This window comes from Euleptes europaea, chromosome 1, assembly GCF_029931775.1.
Source record: "Euleptes europaea isolate rEulEur1 chromosome 1, rEulEur1.hap1, whole genome shotgun sequence".
In the NCBI taxonomy this organism is placed as follows: domain Eukaryota; kingdom Metazoa; phylum Chordata; class Lepidosauria; order Squamata; family Sphaerodactylidae; genus Euleptes; species Euleptes europaea.
This window is the reverse complement of record NC_079312.1, coordinates 95,040,289-95,057,492: the sequence shown is the minus strand read 5'-3', so window position 1 is coordinate 95,057,492 and position 17,204 is coordinate 95,040,289. Positions and strand designations below refer to the sequence as shown.

The 17,204-nt window shown below is 41.9% G+C and overlaps 1 protein-coding gene across 2 annotated transcripts in view; it reads right to left on the bottom strand.

Moving 5' to 3' along the window:
• The window catches only part of FSTL4 (follistatin like 4), a 524,276-nt gene that overhangs the window by 49,125 nt on the left and 457,947 nt on the right, over positions 1 to 17,204 (bottom strand). For both annotated transcript variants that reach the window (XM_056864231.1, XM_056864239.1), the window contains exon 7: positions 903 to 1,023. In XM_056864231.1, coding sequence (XP_056720209.1) covers positions 903 to 1,023 — 121 coding nt within the window. The remainder of the gene's footprint in view (positions 1 to 902; positions 1,024 to 17,204) is intronic.

Sequence of the window (17,204 nt, the reverse complement as noted above, 5' to 3'; positions counted from 1 at the left end):
CTACAAAGAACATACATCCTTTCCCAACTTCTTGTATCAGAAAAGACAGGCTGGCGTACGCTTCTAATTTGAACTACTGTCTACAATGTGATCATCTTTGAAGTTGGGTTTAAATTTCAAAGCCTTTGGGGGGCTTTAAATCTCAAAGATGAGAACAACCTACATTGCAACCTGACACCTAAATATACCCAATGTGTCAGTAATATATATATATATACAAGTAAGCTGTTGTTCTGTGGTTTTCCTTGCCAGTCATTCATCATACAAATAACATTTTTCTTGTTTTCACTATGAAACATGCACAATAAATCCAGCTGCATTCATATTGATCCACAGAAAAAAATGATACTCATACTTATTAAATTAAGACAGTCACTACAAATTAGGTCACTTCAGGCCTCCTCCATATAGTCCTTTGCCCTTCACAAAGGAACCAGGCCTGTAGAAGGATTTCCCTGGAACTGCCTATTGTTTGAGGAAGTGGGGTGGAGTGAGGCTGTGAGAGAAAGAAACCTGTATTGCTGTAGATTGCCTGTAGTCAGGAAGGCGAGCCCTATCAATAGGAAGCAGTAATTGGCCACAAGAAATGTTCAAGATTGACAGAAATAGAAAAAGCATGGATTGAAAATTGCACCTGCCTTTTTTACTCAGATATTATATTTGCCATAGACAAAAAAAAGTAGCTGATATTTTTGGTACAACTGTTGATGTCTCTTTATAGTTTCTTTTTTATGGCACTTATCTAAATGGACAAGTTACCAGTGAAACAGAGTATTTTCTTTCTGCAGTGACAATGAAAAGCTGTGGTATCCATAGTTTTGTGGCTTTGTGAGAACAATATTAACATTCAGCATTGCTCACAGGAACATTTCAGCGGATTGTCATGTGTGCCATTTACTAACCATTCACCTGAAGAATGTGGGTCTGATACAGTTCTTCATAGCCATAGGCATGACACGTGTAATTGCCCATGTGAATAGTTGTTACCTTGGTGATGTAGAGAGAATCATCTTCTCCAAAATCCTGTAGGTAACAAAAGACAAGGGGGAGGGAAAAGACCTATCATTTAGAAAATGTGTTTTAAATGCTGCAAAAGGCTGTGCTAATACTTTAGATTATTTTGACAGATTCTTGGCTTTCCGTGGGGGCTTGAATTTTGAATACAGTGTTTTATATAGGTAAATCAGTAGGCTGGAATGAATAAGAGACCACTTATAAACATTTATAAACCCATGAAACTAAAACTAACTCAACTGAAAAGTTAAAGTTTTCCCGATTCCTGGTAACACAGCATGCATATGAAATAATGATGATGATCTAGGTCTAAGATTTAATATTTGACAACTTTATTTTAAAGCACATGCTATTTTTCATGTGTGGTAATGAAAATGGTTTAACCTCTGCAGATCTGTAATGAAAGGACTATGGCCTAGATTCTAAATGAAGAACTGAAACTAACTATCATATTATCTACAAAATACCTTTCCTCAGTTATGTGTGTTTGGCTTAAAAAACCTTGTTAAGTGTTAAGTAGATGGAAAAAGGGGTATTTCCTTTAAAAATCCTTTTGATTTTCAATTAGCTAACTTAGTTTGTCATTAAAATGATAATACTAGATAAGATTAAACACTTTTAATTTTGATAGGTTTCAAAACCTGGATCATTCACCCTTGTGTTCTTCTTATCATGGTTTTACAAATTATGTAGTGTGTGTGTAAAGTGCCGTCAAGTTGCAGCCAACTTATGGCAACCCAGTAGGGTTTTCAAGGCAAGAGACTAACAGAGGTGGTTTGGCATTGCCTGCCTCTGCATAGCGACCGTAGTATTCCTTGGTGGTCTCCCATTAAAGTACTAATCAGAGATGACCCTGCTTAGTTTCTGCGATCTGATGAGATCAGGCTAGCCTGGGCCATCCAGGTCAGGGCACAAATTATGCTACGCAATCCCTAATATTGGGAAATTAAAACATGAATCAGCTTCTCTTCCATTTCATTTGCATAGGGTTGCCAGGCCTGACAACCAGAAGGAGAACATGGGGTGGCAATGGTACGACATCACTTCCAGGAAAACCTGGAAGTGACATCACAGTTTTTGATGGAAGTAATATCATACTGCTCTAGGAATCATCCAAACCTCTCTAGTTTTACCATAGAGCTTCTGGTGATTCCTAGAGGGGCCTGACATTTCTTCTGATGATTAAAAAAATTATTTTGCCTACCGCCTGCTGTGAGCACATGGCAATCATATTTGCATTCAGGGTTTTGCTATACTTTGCTGTTAATACTTCCATATAAAACCCTGAAGGCTACATACCATACTTAATTAACTGAGGAGGGAGGAATCCCCTTTTAATTAGATCAGTACATGGCATGTGCTAAAACCTTTTCAGAAAGTACAGTTCATCACCCATTATGCAGTAATAGTACAGTAGACCCTCACCATTTGCAGATTTGTGAATAATGATTTCACTTATTCACAATCTGTGGCCTGACCATGTGATGCAGCTAGCCCTCATTACATTACTCCTCCTTGTCTGTCAATGCAAGGAGAAAGAGAGCGGGCATGAGCCTGCATCCCTCCACATAATCTCCTCAACCACGCACCACCAGATGACTTGTGTGGCCAAGTCCAACCACTGTGCCAGGCCTGGATGACTTACAAGGCCACCACACAAATTGTCTGGACCAGAGGCACCCACCAGCCATGGTGTGAGTTGTCTGGACCCAGGAGCAGCATGTGTTTTAGGACACATTTCTGGTGACAGCACAAGCCATCCATGCTGAGCTTGGTGACAGTAGCCACTGTTGATGGACAGTTTATGCCATAGGGTTGCCAATCTCCAGATACTATCCGGAGATCTGCTATTACAACTGATCTCCAGCCAGTAGAGATCAGTTCACCTGTCTCTGTTTGGCACCAGTCCCTCTCTGTAAGCTGCACTGGGAAGGGAAGAGTGGCAGCAGGCAACAGTGTAGAAGCACTTTGGGTAGTAGCTAGGGTTGCCAACCTCCAGGTAGTAGCTGGAGATCTCCTGCTATTACAACTGATTACAACCCCACCCTCCTCAGTCTCTGCCCCAAAAACCTCCTGCCGGTGGCAAAGAGAGACCTGGCAACCCTAGTAGTAACTCCTGTCTCAGGAGGCTCTGAGCAGGGAAGGGGGAAGGAGGTGATTCCCAGCCTGCAAGCACTGTTGATAGTGCATCCAGGCTTGGCTTCCAAATGGTTGATTAGAAAGAGAGCATGCCAGGGTTGTTTGTAGCTGTATGTTCAAACATATATGCCTGATGGACATACACTTTATGTATCTCATGAAGTGAATTCTGAGTTAGGAAAGCTTGTTCTATAATAAATAGTCTGTAAGTTGCTTCAGAACTTTAAGGTGCTTCTGTTTAATTTTGATCCACATTATTTGTCATTAACTGACAGGATATAAATCTCTGCATCCCTACTGCTGGATCAACAGATGAACCATCTGTGCAATTCCTCTTTTTCTCACATACTACATCATGTGTGTGTAGCTAGCTCCAATTGCACATCCTTCACTGGAGATAAAAACTCTCACTACAAAAAAAGTATACTTCAGAATTTAATGTTTATGATTTTATTTTTTTGACAGAAAAGCTGATACCCATACGCTACAAAATTTAGGAAGTTAATAGCATATGGGACCAGAAAGGCAGAATGCACCATGGGATACAATCTTTGATCTCTTCAAACTACACATTAAAAATGCTTGAGAGCCATTGTCATTACACTGCTGTTCCTATGTGGATTTCAGATATGATAAAACAAAATTGGATATAACAATAATGCAAGGCCAGGTACCAAAGGAGTGAAACAAAACAAATCCAAAGATAAATTACTAAAGGAAACTCAAAGAAAAAATAAACCCAAAGATTTGCCGGAATCATAAATGTTAACACAATTTCAAGAAGCAAAACAATTAATGCCACATGCAGATTAGGGTGTGTTAATTATTGACATATAATGAAATAAATACTTCATTCCTGATGTATAGTGCCCAGATTTTACTTTGCACATTTTACTTTGGTTGAAATAGCTGGATGAGTAGGACAGCAAACTTTCGAGCTGCACATTGTGAATTGTAGCCTGGATAGAATTTAGATCACCCAAAGCTACATGGCTACTTTTATGGGATGATTTATCAGAGCTGAAGAAAAAACAAAGCTATAAAACAAAGCTCTGTCATTCATATGTTGCTCTCTAATAGACATCTCTGATTAATGTTATGAACACTTGGTTGGTGCTCTAAAAATGCCTTTTATATGGATGATCTATTGTTCTCCAATGGAGAGTATAACTAAAGATATTTAAAATTTCTATTTTGCTATTTTTACACATATAGTAAAAAAAAAGCTTTTACTTAAAAGAATAATTTATGATGTTTAAATTTTATTTTTGATTCTTTGAAATTAGTATAGCAGGTCATGTATGTGCAGTTATTATTTTGTAATCACAACTGAAGATAAACAGTCCTTATCTGTCATGGGTATATCCCTGAGACTAGCAAGCTTCTACAGAAGACAATGGCTGCAGAAAGTTTAATGCTAACTGTTGAGATGAGTGAAACCTTGATGAGAAGTACCAGATAAGATTCCTCTTATTAGACAATTTCCAGCAGAATTTTATCTAGTTTCTTCTAGTGTTATTAAAAAGGTTTTAGCTTGATTGTGTTTTAAAAGAATAAAAACTTACGGGAAACTCCTTAGCATCCCTTTAAAATGAAAACCAAACATTCTTCCACAAAACAGGGCCCAGAATGATTCAGGCAAGTATGAGCAAATATCTGCTTCAAAGCAAACTATTTTTTGTGCAGCCAGTGAGCTGCGCTGCTCCTCCTGTTTGTAGAGGTCTTACAATCACCTTCCCTTCCCCTCCCCACAACAGACACCCTGTGAGGTAGGTGGAGCTGAGAGAGCTCTCAAGAGAGCTGTGACTAGCCCAAGGTCACCCAGCTGGCTGGCTATGGGTCCTGCTTGAGATTATGGCATGGGGGGATGATGGGGGATGATGGCTCCTATCTCCCCCAGTGTCATTTGGTGGGGAGATAGGAGTCTGTCCTCCCTCAAGTGTTGCAGTCCTGACCAGGATTGGGCCCCTGTGGCATTTTTAAAGCAAGATAATTCCTGCAGTAAAATGGCTGCCTAACCTAACTCACAGGGTTATTATAAAGATGAACACTGTAAGTCACTTTTGGACCCCAATGAGGAGAAAAGCAGGGTATAAATTAAGTTAATAAATACATAAATAAGGTTAAGCCAAAAAAAATGCTATTATATTGTGTATAAAAATACAAGCGAGATTGCAAGGAACTGTGAGTGACTTTGTGTTCAATTAAAGAAACCCCTCATCTTATTGTAAATGAAACCCACCCAAATTAAAGGAGAAATCTACAGTAAATGCAAAAATACCATTCACCTCCCACCCTCTCATTCCAAGACAAGAGAATGGACAGCAGACATTATTTTAAAGCAAACCCAATGTGGTTCTGTTTTTTCCCCTGTAGTCACTAGAGGGAGTTTCTCTGTCCATTTGAACGGCAAGTGCAATGTTTTTTGAAATATATAGAGTACATGCAGACAGAGTTCCAGTACATCATACTGAAATTTCTATAACTTCTCTATCACCCCTTTAAAATTTCTATGGAGATTTGACTTAAGGAGGCATCTCCAGCTTCACCTCCAATGTCAGAGTTTTGAAATGTCAGGAGGAACTCTAGCCTGCCATTCACTCATGGGGCCATCTCTGCCAAAGATGGGATCAGCACTGGCAAGGGACCACGCTAATCATTTTCTAGGAAGTGGGCAGAAAATATTGGCAGGTCATAATATGCATACAGGTGCCTCCTTTCTCTGATCCTGCCCAATAGGTACGTGTTGTCAATTTATGCAGGTGGGAACAGGGATCATCCTTACATACACACACATTATGAATAAGACACTCACATGCTCACATCATACTCATTACAAAGCTGATCCACATGCAGAAACTTTCCTTACATGGCTGATGTTCACTAGCCTGATGCATTTAATTTTAGAGACTCCCTAGTTTATTTGGGGCCTAAGATTGTGTGGACAATATCCTATATGGAGTGGGATGGAAGGTAAAGGAAGGCGGAACTAAGACTGAAATTTGAGAACATGCCTATACCCAAATGAATACAAGGCATTTTGGTAGTTAGAGATTCAGCCACCATCCTTATCATGTACAGAGAAACATTAGCCCATTTGTATTGAATTCTAGATCAGAAGTCATCAATTTAAATTGTCTTTAAAAATTCTTCTCAGTATTGTGATCTTAAAGTAATACATGTATCCGTGCAATCCTGAAGGGTGGGTGGAGCTGCACAAGAACCAGTGGGACCCCTACGCCGGAATCCGTGCTACTTGCGCTGTGCAAACTGGCATGGATGCCAGCTCAGGGCAACTTATTGGGCACTGCCCAGCAGTGCGAGCCTCCTGCACCCACACTGCCTCTCTGGTGGTGTATGTCGACCACAAGTGCTTGTGCTGGCATCCTGGGGGGGGGAACTCCCTGGGGAGGAGCTGCCTTTAGGCAGCTTCTCTTTGGGGCTGGAAAGGAGCCATTTTGCAGGCGTCGAGATACTCCTGCAAAATTGTGGCACAGGCCTGTGGTTTTTCTCAGAAAATTATGTTTTTATTTATTTTTCGCCTATCTGCCTCCCTTTCAGGAATTGGCTGTCCGAAACCAAGACGACTGAAAGTTTTCTCTCCTCAGCTTCTATTTGTTTGCAATTATAATGTCCAATTTGTGCCCATTCATACTGGGGACAGAAATTGTCCCTTCCAGCCCTCTAAACTATATCTCATTGTTGAAATTCTCATGGCTATAATAGAACTCTTATTTTTCAGAAGATCATACTCCTATATTCTCTTCAGCGGTATATTCACACAGTGTCAAATGCCAAACTCATTCATTCTCTCATTGGCCTTGCTTTTCCCCCTCAGAAATAGAAGTCTGTATTCTCCAGTGAGTTTCTTTTACATTTTACAGATACTCTTGGAAAATAATGTTGCTTAAATGATCCCAAAACACTTTGAAGCTTTGTTAGTTTAAAAAAACAGTGTTCCAAATTGATCTCAGCTTGCTTTTGTATTCAATAATCTTTTAAAAGCCACTACTATACACAGACAATTAAAAAACACCACCACCAATGTCTGGGGAGCTGTCAAGTAGTTTTTTCTGTGTCATATTCCCTTTCCATGATTGCTCTAAGGTATTCATCTCTTAACAGAGGCATTTCCTATTTAGCTATCACATTTCTTCTTTTGAGCCAATGTGGTATAGTGGTTAGAATAAGAGTGGAAAGACTTACATTCCAATCTCTACATAGCCATTAAAGTCAGAGGGTGACATTGGGCCAGTCACTTCTGCTCAGTCTAATCAACCTCACAGGGCTGTTGTGAGGCCAAAATGGAGGAGGGGAGAACATGTATGCTGCCCTGACTTTGCTGAAGAAAAGGCCAGAATATAAATATAGTAGATATTATACTCTTTGGTGGTAATAAACATCTGGCAGAAACTGCACAACAAATATACATTCAACCACAAAGCATTCCTCATTACAGTATTTCTATACCACTTGTTGAATTTCTGCCTGTCACATTTGTTAAAGGCAGGAAAGCTGCCACTGATATAGACTTTGTGGGAAACTCATGTTGGGAGCTTAGACGTTTGGCTTGAAGATAAGCACTATACTCCCACTATAGATGAATCAACCTCCCCTTTGCTTCATGATGTTGCTTGGAAGTGGGCTACTCACTGCAGGAATGATGATCCCTGTAATGACAGTAATGTATTTACTGGTTCTCCTACCTTATTTCTGGGGTGTGGTTTAATAATGGTAGGTCCTGTGCCTTTAGGAGGTGGTGGAACCTTTGTGTGGGCCAGAAGCTTACCTGCCCTGTTTTGTGTCTTACCTTGATTTCCCCCTCCTCCTAACACCAGCTTCCAGCAGTTGATAAATATCTGCTTAAAAGGTGACAGGAAAGGCCTTGTCAGCTTCCTAATTTGATGATGATCAAGTGTTACTATTGGTTGTAATTGCCAGGAGTTGTCAAAAGGTTGATGTCAATCTCAGCTAATGATACTGGCTTAGCTTTTTAGCCCATCAAAACGTATCTGATGTGAAACATACTACATAAAAAAAAGTGATCAGTTCTGTTGAGCTACAAGATCTGTCAAGGCACAAGGCATTGGCTCTGTTTCAGAAAAGTGAACTTTAAAATTTTTCTAGATTATACCTTCTCAAAAAATGATTTGTTTTGATGAAAAGTAGATTGTAATCATAAGACACCAATTTTACTAACACTATACACAAAACACAGAGCAGTTTACATGTTTAAAGGCAGAAGAAACAGGTACAACTATTTTTTTAAAAAAAACACATGAGGCAAACACATTTAAAATTTCACAAAAAGCCCATCCATTCTTGCAACCAATTGTATCCATTAAAGGCCAAACCGAAAAATGTTTTGCACGAAAATTCTTACTCAAGCTTGGGAGCCCTATGATGCTTTCCCTTGTTTTCAGTGCACAGTCAGTTTGCAAGAGATTAATAGATTTAGTTGCCAGGTAGAGGGAGAATTTCAAAGATGAGGGCCTGCAACAGAAAAGCCCCGACTTCATGTCTTCCCATCTCTCCTCTGAATGCAGGGGGATGAGCTCTATGTGGGACCCATCCAATGCCTTGGCCCCAAACAGTTTATTTAAATGTGAGAACCCTTGTGTTTGGCTCAGAAACAAACTGGAAATGAATTAAGATATTTAAGAACAGGTGTGATTTAAAATCTGTTTCTGCCAACAGGCTTGCCACTATATTTTGAGACAGCTGACTTCCAAACCAACCCCACATACAGCGAACTGATCTAATCTGGAAGTGACCAGATAATGGTGACCAGATACTGCCTCTCAAGGAAGAACCACAACTGGCAAATCACTCAAACCTGTAGCTACAAGCTACAGATGTAATCTAAGCATCTTTTCATAGAAGCAGTTGTGAACTAGCTCTTTAAGGGAGTGTAACTCTATCCAGAGGAAGCTGAATCCCAACTCCTTGGTTAGCTCTAGTGAAGAAATCTTATCTTAGACTTATCTGGATCGAATCATACATCTATCCATTTTCCCCTTGAGATGACACTGTCTCCAGACCTAGAAACTAGGGACTCGTATTTCACACCCTACAAATTAATTTTGTTATAATTGGGGCTTTTGTGACTGAGTAATCTTCTAATCCTCGATGAGGGTAATGCCTGGACTCTGGGTGCCTTGGCCTATTATGAGGGTGCCTTGGCCTATTATGAGGGGATTAGCCTTCCCTTGGCCTATTATGTGGGGATTATTGGCTTGAAGGAAACACACAGTAGGACTAATGAAAACAACTAAGAAACAGGTTTGTTTCAGTGGTATGCCTGGCTTAGTTGCTTCTTTATTTCCCTTTTCTCCAGACCTCTCAGTATGTTAGTAATTAAATTACTGGAGAGCTGGGGCTTGAGAAAGCATAACAATTGCAGAGCAGGTTTCTTGTCTGACTGATTTGGCCTTCTCAGGTAGAACAGAAAGGATTTAAGCTTTTAGCTGCTTTTGACAGGAACAGTACCCAAGCGCTCCCTATCTTCCAAATCCCTAAAATCCCTAATGGTCTCCCTGCCTAACCAGCAGACTTCAGTGAGAAATATGGACTATAGGAAGGCCACGTAATGTCCCAGGGGTATACTTTGGCCCAGAGATACCTGCTGCAACTCTTGGCCCTAACACTGGAAATCCTATATTTAAAAGGCTTCCCAATAACAAATGCCTGCTGATGTGTTTTCTTGATGACCTCCTACAATGCTCTTAAGCATCTCAACATTGACTTGGAGCATTTTTATTCCATTCCATTCAATGGGAGAACATGTGTTTTATTTGATGGAGGACTGTGCCACAAAACTGTAGGGCTTACAAAAATGACTTACTGATCTGTACAGCAAAAATATCTATCTGATGATGCTTACAGGACTCCACAACAAAATTACCCCAGCATTTAATGAGATAGTCTTATGCAAAACCTGCAGGGTCTGTCACTTTGAAAATTACTTTCTCCATGCTCATCAAAATGACCCTAATCTTAATTCTTACAATAGATTCATGAGTGATTCATGTTAAAAAAATATATCCAAATTAGTCACAGACTCCTAAATCATTTTCTTCATCCCTTTTAATAATTCATTTCCAGAGACAAGCTGGAAGTGTATGCTTCATTAACATTACTTGTTCTTGGCATAATGCATGCTTCTCATTTCTGTAATTTAAAGAAAGCAAAAGTCCCAACTGCTTGAAACACCTGCAACTACAATACAACTGTAGTTTCCATTCCTTTTCCTATTTGGTGCAGGTTTCACAACTCATCATGACAGAGTTAGAGTTACAAGTTACAATGGGGTTGCCAGGTCCCCCCGGCCATCGGCTTACCAGGTTTAAAATGAGGCCTAGGCCTCCACGTCTCCTGCATGATGATGTCACTTCCAGAAGTGACATCATCACATTGACGATAATGAGGGAGATGCTGTAGTATTTAAGCAAAATCTCTATGGTAGAAGGCATTTTTTACCATAGTGTTTTGCCCAGAGCATCTCTCCTGTCATCACCTGTGTGACAACATCACTTCTGGAAGTGACATAGGGTTGCCAAGTGCCCAGTGGTGGTGGGTAAAATCCCACCAATCCACCGGGCTGCACGCCGACCACCTGAGGGTCGGAAAGCAATGCATGCATGTGCACCCGCGCGACACACCCTACGTCACTTCCGGTTTTACCCAGAAGTGACGTGGATGCTCTAGCAACCTCCACCAAAACTCTATGGAAACCATAGAGTTTCGGCCGAGATTGATAGAGTGTCTGCGTCGCGTCCGAGTAAACGTTGCTGGAGACCTCCTGCTGGTGGAGCAAAGGGACCTGGTAAGCCTAAAGTGACATCATCATGCTGGCAATGTCGAGGCCTAGGCCTCATTTTAAGCCTGGTAAGACCCCTACTGGCCAGCCAGATGGTGCCAAGGGGAGGAGTCCCAAAGCAGGGAATCCCCCACTAGGGTTGCCAAGTCCCTCTTCTCAATCAGTGGGAGGTTTTTTTGGGCAGAGCCTGAGGAGGGTGGGGTTTGGCGAGGGGACCGACTTCAATGCTATAGAGTCCAATTGCTAAGCGGCCATTTTATCCAAGTGAACTGATCTCTATCTCCTGGAGATGAGGTGTAATAGCAGGAGGTCTCCAGCTAGTACCTGGAAGTTGGCAACTCTTTCCCCCACCCCAGCAGGGGTCTGGCAACCCTAGGTTACAATGAAGCCTTTCATTGTAAGAAGAAGAAAAGGAGTTGGTTTTTATACCCTGCTTTCTCTACCATAATGAGTCTCAAAGTGGCTTACAATCACAATCACTTTCTCTCCCCTCAACTGGCACCTTGTGAGGTATGTGGGGCTGAGAGAGGTCTGAGAGAACTGTGACTGGCTCAGTAACCTTCATGTGGAGGAGTAGGGAATCAAATCCGGTTCTCCAGATTAGAGTCCATGCACTTAACCACTACACTACTGGCTACACTACTGGCTACAACTCTCTCAGTCAGTATTATTCACTTATTAGCTACTCAATTCTCTTATATCTAAAATAGGGATTTCAGTTTTCTGTCTTCCTTTTCTATCTGATGATAGGCGGACCAGAGGCCAAAGCTGCCAAAAAACACTACATCCCCTCCCCCAAAGATTCCCTCAGGGCTACCTAGGATCCTCAAACTTTTAACAAACACAAATTAAGAAGGAAAGAAAGTCAGAAAGAAAAATGGGTATGTATTAGTAAGAATTTTTTTTAAAGCCCCACTGAACTCAATGGGATGTACTTCATTATTCTCTCTCAATATGCTGTATCAGAGAGAGAAATACCACCACACATTGTGAGAAAAGAAGAGAGGAGCTTGCCATTGCTTAAGCAAGCAAAGCAGGAAAAAGCATCTGTAGGAATTCAGACTTTCTCGCTCGCCTAACTGACAAACAGAACAAGTGCTCTCTTGCTGGAGGAGCATACTTGCTATGATTTTAAGTGATAAAAGGATTAAAGTGGGCAACTTTGGGTTATTAAAGAAATTTCTAGGTGTTGCTAAAGTCCTGATTTAAGGTATCAGCTGTGAATAGCCGTCATTGTGGCAGCTGCTCCCTTGCTCTTGACTGAAAGCAAAATGAGGCAGGTGGACTGCTAGGCTTCTTGAGACCCCAGAACCACAAGACTCCTTGTCGTTTTTTGCCCCTATTCCAGCCTTTTCAGTAGTCCTACCCAAGCCCAGACTCACACATGACTAGACTTACTACCCAAATTCTGAGGGAATTTAATGGAGAAGCAAATATGGGGAATCTTCCTTAGGTGAAACCCAAGAGTTTTGCTAACAGTGGTGACGTTTTTTGAAAGGTTGTACATACTTAGAATGATGTGCAAAATGGACAGGATAAAGAGACCAGCATTGTAATTATAGATCATGATGGGTAGCTGTGTTAGTCTGTCTGAGGCAGTAGAAAAGAGCAAGAGTCCAGTTGCACCTTAAAGACTAACAAAGTTTCCAGCAGGGTATTAGCTTTCGTGAGTCACAGCTCACTGGACTCTTGCTCTTTTCTATCGTAACTATATGCAGAGTTACTTCAGTCAAGGACAATTGATTTCAATGGGCTAGGGCCGGAGTACCGTATATACTCGCGTGTAAGCCGAGTTTTCCGGCCCAAAAAAAGGGCTGAAAAAGCCGAACTCGGCTTATACGCGGGTCAATACGGTAGAGGAGGGAGGAGGGAGGGAGGAGGGAGGAAGGAACTTACCGTCGTCACCGCTGCCATCGCCGCCGGGCCCATGCGGCTTCCTCTGGCTGGCAGCGGCCTGCAGGGGCCTCCTGCTGGGCCGGGAAGGCCGCGCCGCCGCCGATTCGCCGCCTCTCCTGGTGAGTAGGGGGTTCAGGGGCTCTTCCCCCTCCCCCCTTGGATGGCACTGGGGTTGGGGTGGGTCGGGAGGGCCCGGGAAGCCGGCGGGAGGGAGACCTGGGGCAGGGGCGAGATCATCCCTGCGCAGCATTACCAGTAAAAGGAATTTCTTATTGACCCTCGGCTTATACGCGGGTCAATAAGAAATTCCCTTTTCTGGCCTCAAATTTGTGGGGGTCGGCTTATACTCGGGTCGGCTTATACCCGAGTATATATGGTAATTGTGCGCAGAATTATTGTGAGAGGTATGCAAAGTCCATATGTTTTTCACTTTCATTTCTAGAAGAAACAGAGTCTGCTTCCTGTTTTGAAACTGTTAGCAGATTCACTGCTTCTTTGCAGAGCCTCCCATCCACCCACACAAATGTTGTGTGAGGTCAGAACCTTCATTTTATGTGAGTGGTTCATTTCCCCAGATCAGAGGCATACTGAAATGTCATAAAAACAATGCTTACAAAATTTGGTTTGAAAATCAAGGGTTTGAATGAAGGTTTTCCCTAGGGCTGCCAAGTCTCCCCCTATGGTAGAAGCCTCACACTGATTGCCTCCATTGCACACTGCTGCTCCAAGTGGTGGCAGGAAAGAAAAATTACCCACTTCTGCGCTCCTATGTCACTTCTGGGTACAACGTGGAAGTGACAACGAGTAGCTTTAGAAATCAATGGAAACTCTATGGTCAAACCATTGTCACTTCCAGGTTGTGCCCAGAAGCTATGTAGTGATGGCAGCAACATTAGAATTTTCACATGCCACCCTGCATGTCCTCACACCCAACACTGTCATCTTCCCCTCACTTTTCTTGTCTTTTTCTTTTTTGTATCTATCCCTTTTCACATCTTTTTGTGCAAATATTACTGTTAAAATTAATAACACCGACACATGTTTTGTGTCAACAGCATGTAAATGGCACAAAAATGGTATAAAAATTGTGTATAATATACAAATTGCAATAAAATGTCCCAAAAGATACAAAATGAATTAATACCAGCAACAAAAATGTGCAAAATAGAAAGGCTTACAACTGCAATATATGAAAACAAAAAGGAAAGACAAGGGGTGCCCACATTCATACATCCATATACGTACCTAAGTGCTGTTGCAACCGACTTATGGTGACCCGAGCCGCAAGTGAGAAGCAGAGGTGCTAAAGCCGTATGGGTGTTCTTGTACCTGGAGTTTGTTAGACTAATTTCTCTAGCTATGGAAAAGTTTAGGGTAAATCATTACTAAATAAGTTACTGGATCTGGATCTCTACTGCAATGGTTTTGATATTTTTTTTTACAATGAGTCATTGCCAAGGAAACTTGCAAGTCTATCATGGAATATTGTCGAAGGCTTTCACGGTCAGAGTTCGTTGGTTCTTGTAGGTTATCCGGGCTGTGTAACTGTGGTCTTGGTATTTTCTTTCCTGACGTTTCACCAGCAGCTGTGGCAGGCATCTTCAGAGGAGTAACACTGAAGAGACACTGTCCTTCAGTGTTACTCCTCTGAAGATGCCTGCCACAGCTGCTGGCGAAACGTCAGGAAAGAAAATACCAAGACCACGGTTACACAGCCCGGATAACCTACAAGAATCTATCATGGAACTTGTGAATTTCAGAGCATTCTGAGGTCCAGATAGGGTTGCCAACCTCCAGATACTAGCTGGAGATCTCCTGCTATTACAACTGATCTCCAGCCGATAGAGATCAGTGCACCTGAAGAAAATGGCTGCTTTGGCAATTGGACTCTATGGCATTTAAGTCCTTCCCCTCCTCAGGCTCTGCCCAAAAAACCTCCTACCAGTGGTGAACAGGGACCTGGCAATCCTAAATCCAAACTACGTATTTAACACATGATTTCCACAGAGACTTGCAACCATATGGCAGCTACAAGTTTCTCAAGGGAACTCAGTTCTAAAGGACCACAGGACTGTGGGGTGGGGTGGGGGAGGGCCTCCCCCCATGTTTTTTTCCCATACGGACCAGTTATTTTCTCCTTTGAGGAGTGTGTTCATGAAATGCTTGCATGTACAACCCCCCATGGGTCAGGAAGACCCTCCTCTCTCCATGCCATGGTCCCAATCATAATCACATGTCTGGGGCACTTTAGAATTGAGCTCACAGCTGAAGAGCTGCTGCCAGCTCCTGTTGGGATCACAAATTATATGTAACATGTAATCAAGGCCTAAGGCCTGTTGCCCTGCATGAATTACTACAACACACTCAATACAGTCCTGCAGTTGAACATTGCAGAGAAGACTGGTAATGGAGGCTAAGCTGTCTTTCAGAGAAGCATGTTCATTTTTTTCTGAAATCCTTCTTAAGGAACCTCTGATAAATTTCCAAGGCAGCCAAGGGCTCCCCAAAACCTGCTTTGATGCTTTGATTTGGTGTTTGTTAATGATTTTTAAAGCCCTGACCTGGATGGCCCAGGCTAGCCTGATCTCATCGGATCTCAGAAGCTAAGCAGGGTCAGCCCTGGTTAGTATTTGGATGGGAGACCACCAAGGAATACCAGGGTTGCTATGCAGAGGAAGGCACTGGCAAACCACCTCTGTTAGTCTCTTGCCATGAAAACCCCAAAAAGGGGTCGCCATAAGTCGGCTGTGACTTGATGGCACTTTACACACACACACACACAATGATTTTTAAAAGGTGACCATTATGAAACGAATCAGGTTCTTGTCCTAGCTAATGAAACCCTGTCCTCAGTGTTAGTGTCATTTTAAATGGTTTGGATTTGGCAAAGAGAACACAGTTTAGAACCTTGACAAATTACAGCCACAACACTTTATGCTGCAAATTAAAACCACTTGACACTTTAGACACACTGGTGTTTCTTACAGCAAATGCATAAAAGGTGAATGACAAATACAAATTCCCAAACAGAGAGCTCTTATTGGTCATGGGGCAACATCAAATGCTCATTGTGTTTTTAAAAATTTCATGCTTAATAAAGGAAACGCCGAGGTAAATGTGGCAGATACAATTGTGTAAAGTAGCTTTGAGATGTTGCTTTCATTGTGCCTTTTTTTTCTTAGGTCTTGCATGGCTGTTTAACTCGCCGTTACCCCTCTGATGACTTCGGGTCTTTGTTTGGATTATGCATGCAGTTTCCGACCGTCAGAGGTCACCTTGCTCTCCCCCTGCATTTCCCCGTGATTTGTGCGACCTGTTTTATCTCAAATTTGAAAACGAGGGCAAAACGCGGGGAAACGCAGGGGGAGAGTGAGGCGACCTCTGACGGTCGGAAACAGCATGCATAATCCAAACAAAGACCCAAAGTCATCAGAGGGATGATGGCGAGTGAAACAGCCATGCATAAAAGACCTTACTTCACAAGTAGCCAGTGCAACTGCCCCTGACAGTTTTAAGGCATACACGACACCAGGACTTCTTCTGACCAGAGGAAAGCAGGGGAAGGAGGTATAAAGTAACAAAAATTAAGATGGCATAGAAGAAAGATAAGAAGGGATAAACATAAGACAGAATGAAAAAGTTATTTTTCCCACTTTTAATCATATCTACCCATTTTTAAGGAAGAACCTACCTTGTCATCAAGCCTCCTATGCCCTTGGAAGTTTAGTTCTCACTGCAGTTTTCCTCATTGCTCAGAATGTGTCCATTTGCACATCAGAACAAAATGAGATGCCTTTAATCTTAGAGTATCCCTATGAGGTACAAAATACTGACGGAGATTTACCCAAATGTCATTCAGTGAGGTTATGGTCAAGTGTATCTCCCCAAATTCCAATACCATGGCCAAAGTCCAAGTTTATTTCTTACCCTACACTGATTCTCTGCTTTATTATGCTAGCCATGTCAACCTTTGAAGATATTTGCACGTGAGCAGCTTACAAGTAACTCTGCTCTTACTGTATTTTTCAGAGGAATTGGTACACACAGGTGAAAGTAGTAAACAAATTGTATTTTGCAATTTGTGAACTCCTGGGAGCAAGGTAGTAAAGGGAAACTATTGATTTTCCATCAAAGGCTTGGGAGGATGAGCTTCCAGTTTCAAAGAACATTTGCCTCCCTGCATTAAATTCTCTGATGTCCCTTATGAAAACCCCCAAATTCAAATGTTTCCTTGCGGATGTCCTTAAATGAAATCTTGAGTCAACAAATAAGTTTCATTCCAGAACCCACCCTCTGTCACTCAGAATATATAAAAAGTATGTGTGATGAAAACTGT